Source organism: Microtus ochrogaster, linkage group LG3, assembly GCF_000317375.1.
Source record: "Microtus ochrogaster isolate Prairie Vole_2 linkage group LG3, MicOch1.0, whole genome shotgun sequence".
Taxonomy (NCBI): Eukaryota; Metazoa; Chordata; class Mammalia; order Rodentia; family Cricetidae; genus Microtus; species Microtus ochrogaster.
In genome coordinates, this window is record NC_022029.1 from 45,283,113 (window position 1) to 45,290,717 (window position 7,605).

Consider the following 7,605-nt stretch of genomic DNA (forward strand, 5'->3'; position numbering starts at 1 on the left):
TCTCTCTCTCTCTCTCTCTCTCTCTCTCTCTCTCTCTCTCTGCCTATGGGTCAAGATATATGTAGCTCTCAGCTACTTCTCTAGCAACAACCCTGCCTGTCGCCAGATTCCCTGCCATTCTTATAATGCACCAATCCTCTGAAACTGTAAGCCACGCCCAGTTAAGTGCTTTTTTATTGAGTTGCCCTGGTCATGGTATCTCTTCACAGCAACAGAACCGTAACTAAGAGAGTGTTATCAGACTGACTATGTTGGCTGGGTATTGTAGCAATGCTTGAGCCTCAATACTTGGGAGGTAGAGATGTGAGGATTGCAGGTTCAAAGGTCAGCATGAGACACAGAAATTCTACCTCAAAACAAAATGAAACACTGAAGACAATGTCAGCCAGGAGGGTAGGGGATGTCACTTCCCTGTGAGTTCCTGCCTGTCAGTTTCTCTGTAAGGACCCACTGTTATTTTCCTCAATAATGGAATTTGGAGCATAATTTTTTTGTCAGTATAAAAAGTTCCTTTATTTATATACATTTAAGTTTTTAACTGCAAATTCATCTTGCTCATCTTCCCATGTAAGGTCCATTAAGTGACGGAGCATAAATTTTTATGCTGGACCCCTTGTATTGTTTCAAATTTAACTTTCCGATGAATCATGGACATGGATGCTGTTGACTCTGGATAAGATGTAGAAATGAGGTCCTGCCCAGATCACCAAAGAAGCAGGATGTGACCTGCCCCGCTGAAAAAGGTACTGAGCCATGTGGCTAACGTAGATAAGAATGGGTTAATATAAGCTACAAGAGCTAATACGAAGCCTGAGCCAATAGGCCAATCAGTTTATAATCTTATGGAGACCTCTGTGTGTTTTTCTTTGGGACTTGCCGGCTGTTGGGTACCAGGCAGGACGGAAACCCCAACAAGCAGGCCCCTCATGTTACAGAATGGCACCCAACATGGACAACTGCATCCACATAAAACCTCAGAAAGCTTGGGAAGGAATAGAGTAAAGCATGTTTCCTTGGTAGCAGCAATTTCTTGGGTCTGCTCTGCTTGCTAGAGGCAAGCAAGCGCTCTCATCTAGGAGAGGCTTCCTGATTCAGCTTTAGCTGTAAAACCTTGCAGCTCTTTAAAGAGGTCCTGCTATGAACACTTATTATAGTATTATATAATAGTATTAATATTATATAATAGTATTAATAGTATTAATGAAAAGCTGACTGCATGCTTTTCAGTTTTCAGCCATAGCAGGAAAAAAGCTGCGCTGTTTTAAAATGTCAGCTTTCTGGGCTGTACGGCCAGGAAAAACTCTTGACTCTTTCAGGCAGGTGGTGTGATTATGGAGCACTTGAGTGTGGTTTGTGAGCACACTGTTGCAGCTTGCTTGCTGGCAAGGACCTTGAAATGCCACGGAGTTGTGACAATAAACATGGCTCCGACTGGTATCTCCACCATGAGGCTGGAATCGCAGAAAGCTAAGGAATGGGCTGGATCCAGCCGTCAAAGCCATGGCTTTAATCCTACCCATGTTGCTTGGTAAATTAAAGACTCATGTAGTCAGAAAAAGAGAGATTATACAGTTAGGAGAGATTCAAAGATGAAGAAAACCTCTAAATGATTTATAGTGTGTTAAAAATATATGCAGGCTTGAAAAAAAAGGTTAAAGTCCTTAAAATAAAAAGGAGAGTAGTTGGGTGTGGTGCTACATACCTTTAATCCCAATGCCTGGGAGACAGAGGCAGACAGATCTCTGTGAATTCAAGGTGTGGTAGCACACACCTTAATCCCAGCACGGGGAGGCAGAGGCAGGTGGATCTCTGTGAGTTCAAAGACAGCCTGGTCTACAGAGGGAGTTCCAGGACAGCCAAACATATACAGAGAACCTGTCTCAAAAAGTAAAAGTAAAAATAAAAGAAATAGAGGTTAAAGTAAAGCCACATAAAGATGGAAAATACACAGAAAATCTGGATACTGTATATAATTATGCTCTCTTTGAATTGTTTGAATGCCAAGGAAGGAACAGCTGCCAAAAGATATTTGCTTATAAATACTGCTGAATTAATCCCAGATAGGTATTTTGAAAATACCTTGACTTCAGAACTGAAGTCAAAAGGTATGTTACTTTGGAGAAGAGATTTTGCTTTTGTTTCCACAGGAAATGAGAGACTGTGGATTTATTTTGAATTAAGAAAAATTAAGTTCGATCAAGGAAGACCACTGAGAAATCTCCGGTAGAAACAGATGGGCCAGATGTCAGAGTTCTACACCCAGAACAGGTTCAAGACTGCCTGAGATGATCAAGCCTCACAGGATACTCCAGTCAGGACTTGATCATAATTCTAAATTTTCTTTAGGTCCCCGTAAGATTATCAGCGCCCCCAACCAGCAGGAAGTAGCCTGGAATACTACACCCACATTCCCCAAAAATGGACTATGGATATTTTCTTTTGTTAAAAAATAAAAGAGGGGAAAGTGGTGTGGGAGAATTAGAATTGTCTATATTCTGTCAATCATGTTTTAAATAAATGCTGATTGGCTAGGCAGGAAGTATAGGTGGGTCAGCCAGACAGGAAGTAGAGGCAGGGCAATGAGAACAGGGAAATTCTGGGAAGGAGGAAGCTCATTGCTCCCAGTCCTGCCCAGACCACTGAAGAAGCAGGATGTGACCTGCCCTGCTGAAAAAGGTACTGAGCCATGTGGCTAACATAGATAAGAATAATGGGTTAATATAAGCTACAAGAACTAATACAAAGACTGAGCTAATGGGCCAATCAGTTTATAATCTTCAGAAAAAAAAGATGTAGAAATGAGCTCGCACCATGTCACCCAGCTGGTCTAAAGACAAAATAAATATGACTCACCTCAAACCCAGTCTTCACAGGTACAAGTGTCCCTTTGTTTAGAAGCTGGCTCTGAGACGTGGAGTAGTTACATGGCCCAGCGCTGGCCTCCAGCCAGCATCACACCAAAGACACACTCACCCTGCTGTGTGAGCTCCCTGCGCCCATGCCTCCACTCAATCTTTGGCATTCTCATGTTCTCTTTCCTCTGCATGGACGGGCAGGAGGACTTGGTCCTCATCTGAGAGCAATTGAAAAGGATGGAGCTTGGGGGAAGACTGAAGAGTTCCGTATCTCCTGGGAGCACTTCCTTCACCTTGTATCTCAGGACACTGAGCTTCACTAATTACACAGTTCTACTGAAGTGAATGCTCATAAGAGGAAACCCGTAAAACACATCCCTAAGGCAAGGTGTGCAAAAAATACTGACAAAAAAGAGGAATCCTCATGACCCAGAAGCAACCACCATGGTGGTGACAAGGCAAGGCTTCTAGGCCAGGTGTCAGAATCCAATTCAGCCTCTTATTAGTTGATTGGTCTCAGATGGGCATTTAACATCTCCAGATCTTGGTATTTTCATTTAGAAAATGAAGATCATGGTTCCAGCACCTAGATCATAGGCAAGATGAAATTAGCTCATATATGTAACAGGACACTGCCCACCACATAGCTAGAGCACGCTAAAACTTGAGTCAGCACTGACTTTTAGCCCCTCCCTCAGATATACATAGGATCTCCTCTAAATTGGATCACACTATACATGTTAGTTAGTAGAAAACCTTTTTAGGCTGATTAGAATCTTTCCCAATTATTTTATTCTACAGCTCACTTGAAAAGGCTATATTCCAATGTTTTAAACAGAACCATCACTCTTGTGTGTAGCTAGTCATGTGTCTTTTAAAGCCAGGAGTTTATTCTGAGGCCATGCTGTCCTGGAACTACGACCACAAACTCAAGACAACCCTTTGCCTCCTGAGCGCTGGGATTGTGGATCACATCTGGTTTATATGCCTTTTAAATCTGTGCTTTTTTGGTGGCCAGATGTCTTGTGTGCTAAGAACTACTGAGGTACAGCAGCCCTCACACAGCTCACTGGAGGCCCAGCTCACGCTCTCCTAGCAAGTTCTCAGGGCACACTTCACCTGCAGTTCTACACTTGCTCTGGCCTGGCCGAGTAAGTTTGAAGAAGCTGTGAAGAGAGCAGGTTGTTGGGGGGACTTTTCAGTTGCTCAGCTCCCCTAGAATTAACTGATTCTTGCTGGCAGATAACCAGAGTGACATAAGCCCTTGCTGCATCTCTTTAGGGGTCATCAGGTCAGCTGCCTGTAGCCTGTCTGCTACTCGAGTCTGAAGTCTTCTCGTTCCTCACCAATGCCAGCGCACACGTATACAATTTGGTTCTACACTGTGGGCTTTGCTGCTTTTAATTTTAGTTTTTTTAAAATAACTCATAGCATTTTTTGACAACTCTGTACTATTTCATTATTTGGAGTCCCATTAAATGTACTTTTTTTTGGGGGGGGGGTATGTGCGGGAGCACAGAAATAGACCAGCAATTAAAACAAACTCACAAGTCAAACAAGCCAAAATGCAGTTGGAGAGGTTTGTTTCCCAAACTCGCCTAGGGGATCACTTGGAATACTCTATATTCCCAAGCCTAGGCCAATGGAAAGGCCCCATAGTCTGGATATATTATCTTGGTATAACAGATCTAAAGAAACCCAGTGTTTTGCATGCTTATATACGTACATGTTGCTTTCATGTGCAGGTGTGTATGCAAGGGTGTACACATGCGTGTGGAGGCTAGGGGACCATCTCTGGCTTTGGTCCTCAGGTGTCATTTCCCTTGTTTCCTAAATGGGTAGCTTATTGGCCTGGAGCTCACTAAGTAGGTGAGTGCTTACAGGATTACAAGTGAGTACTACTATGCCCAGCAGGTATATGGTTATCATGATCTGACGTACTTGAGACTAATGGGTCCTCTGTGTGTATCCTTAGAGCGTTAAAGAATACTGAGTTAACTGGAACCTAAGGGAGTCATTTGCCAACTGTTAGGCTTAGAATGCACCCTCCCATCCCTATGCTGAAACTTACATCACGGATGTGACTGTAATAAGGTGGGCCCTTAAGTGACTAAGTCATTATGGCAGACCATTACGGATGGGTAGGGAACTCTGTATTACAGAAGGCCTTAAGAGAACAGGTTCACTCTTGTGTAAGGACACAGTCTCCCTCTGCCACATTGAGGATGCAGCAAGCCACCTCTGAAGAACACACCAAGTATTCAGCAGACAATGAAATTATACTTTGGATTTCCAGTATACAGAACTCGTGAGAAATAAATTTGTATTTGTAAATATCCCAAGCAACAGGAATGACTAAACATTCATCTTCAGGTAGGCCTCATGACTCGAAGGTTCATGGGGCAGAATTTTTAGAGTCTATTTTCTAGGAACACACAGACCAAATATTCTACTTACCAATTACCAAGGCTAGTTCTAAACATCAAACATAAAAACAAATCCTGAGTATGGATTTGGTTTCACATGCTGAGGCCCTGAACGGGGGTCACACTGTTTAAAGTGGATCAGAATTTGGATCCTCTGGGAACTGAATTCTTTGAAAGCATTTGGAGCGCTCATCTTTCACTAGGTAAGGCATTCACTTTTTTTGGTCTGATATATGTGTGTAAACATGTGTGCACAGGTGTGTGTGGTTGGGGTTGGTGTCTTCCTGTAATTCTCCACCCTTAGTTTCTTACAGAGTTTCTAGAAATCATTGATCCAGCTAGAATGGTTGGTCAGCAAGTTCTGGGCATCCACCTGTCTCTGTTCTTCCAGTGTTGGGGTGATGGATTTATGCACTGCTATACCTAATTGCTGGGTATCCAAACTCAGATTCTCATACACATGAAGCAATTCCTTTACCCATTCAGCAATCTCGTCAGTACCTTCCATATATCCCCCCTCCCATGTTAAAAAATCAGGAGTTGAGACCAGAGATGGCTCAGAGGTTAGGAGCACTGAGTGCTATTCCAGAGGACCGGGGTCCTAGAACCTACATGGTGGCTCACAATCTGTAACTCCAGTTCCAGAAAATCTGACACCCTGTTCTGACCTCCATGGGCATCAGGTATGAAAGCAGTACACAGACACACATGCAGGCAAGAGACCCATACCATACACGCCATTAAAAAGAAAGTTAGGCCTGGGGATAGCTCAGTGACATGCACAAGACACTGCACTGGGTCTAAGCTCCACTCTCCACATCCCTGCTAAAGGGATGGATCATAAATTGGAATAGAATGAGAAAATTACTTTATTTAGTACATTGTATTTTTTAGTTCCACTCATAATTACAGTACAAAAGATTTCCCTTGCTTATTGAGTTTTGGGCTGTGCTTTATTTAGCTAGGTTTATAAAAAATGTTAAACTTTTAAGTCCCTCAAATTACTAAAAGCTTACATTCCTCATAATTCAAGACAATCTTAAAAAACATATTTAGGGATGGAGTGTGGCTCAGGTAGAACTTGCCTTGCATGTGTGAGGGCCCAGTGATCCCAAGCACTTAAAAAAAAAAAAAAAAAACATTTCTTTAAATACCATTCAGATCTTTTTCTTGGAGGGTTTCACACAGACATGGCTGGTCACTTACTTACTCTGTGCAGTTCAGGCTGGCCCTGAGTTTGTGGCATCCCTTCTCTCAGTCTCCCAGAGTATAGGCAAGCACCATATGCCTGGCTAAAGCCGTTCTGTAGCTGAAACTGCCCTTTATACAGTCAGAAGTTCCACAGGTGGTGGCTTCAGTGGGATTTTTCCCAGAGTAAATTTCTGGGACTGGAACTGGCCCAGCTCCTCTTTAGTCAGCTGATCCCTAGGTGTGAATAGTGCATTATTTGTGGCCGAGACAGGGAAGGAGGGTGATATGCTGCTACCTCCAAACAAGTCATTAGAAGGCTTGGCAAATACAGATTGAGACTGTGGGCCAGGACTACCAAAACCAGCCACAGAACTGCCACTTCCGAAGGCAGGGGTCACCGCAGGGCCGAAAGGACTCCCTGCCAAGGAAGCTGGAAACCCTGAAAATCCAGGTGATCCAAAACCGGAAGCATCAGGGCTCTTGAAGGAAAATGGAACAGCAGATGTGGCTTCAGGCTTCCCAAACCCAAAGGCTGGAGCGGAGGAAGCGATGGTAGAACCAGCAGAGGGCCCGGCCCCAAAGGCTGAGGGACTCCCAAATACAGGCGTGCTTCCAGAAGGGGCAGTGGCAAATCCAGAGTTCGTTTTAAAACTAAAGTTCTGAACGTTACTGCTGCTGCTATTCACTGGAAAACCTACAAAAACAGATTACAGTCAGAAAATGTAGCATGCCACTCCTTTCGCTTATTCCAGGCACATTTAACTACTGAAGAGTTTAAGGGACATGTAAAAACAAGGTTAGAGCAAATCGTCTGAACCCCACTGCCCCAGCATCCAGCATCCATGAGCAGTGTGAGAGCAGGGTGGGAACTTTTGGTTTCCAATAGGGTTGCAACTCACAGCCCCACAATGACAAGGTTCTCAATGGCACGGCTGCCACAGCGGTATAGTTCTATCAGATCCCCGAGGTTCCCAATGGCATGGCTGCCACAGCGGTATAGTTCTATCAGATCCCCGAGGTTCCCAATGGCACGGCTGCCACAGCGGTATAGTCCTGTCAGATCCCCAAGGTTCCCAACGGCATGGCTGCCACAGCGGTATAGTCCTATCAGATCTCCAAGGTTCTCAACGGCA

General features: G+C 43.9%; 1 protein-coding gene across 5 annotated transcripts in view; it reads right to left on the reverse strand.

The window, feature by feature from the left end:
* The window catches only part of Nupl2 (nucleoporin like 2), a 24,540-nt gene that overhangs the window by 3,242 nt on the left and 13,693 nt on the right, over positions 1 to 7,605 (reverse strand). For 2 of the 5 annotated variants that reach the window (XM_005360851.3, XM_026786002.1), the window contains one exon: positions 5,945 to 7,166. In XM_005360851.3, coding sequence (XP_005360908.1) covers positions 6,604 to 7,166 — 563 coding nt within the window. In that variant the 3' untranslated portion in view covers positions 5,945 to 6,603. Of the gene's footprint in view, positions 1 to 2,752; positions 3,442 to 5,944; positions 7,167 to 7,605 lie in introns of those variants that run through there. The other 3 variants (XR_003378152.1, XR_003378150.1, XR_003378151.1) reach the window with 3 other exon arrangements.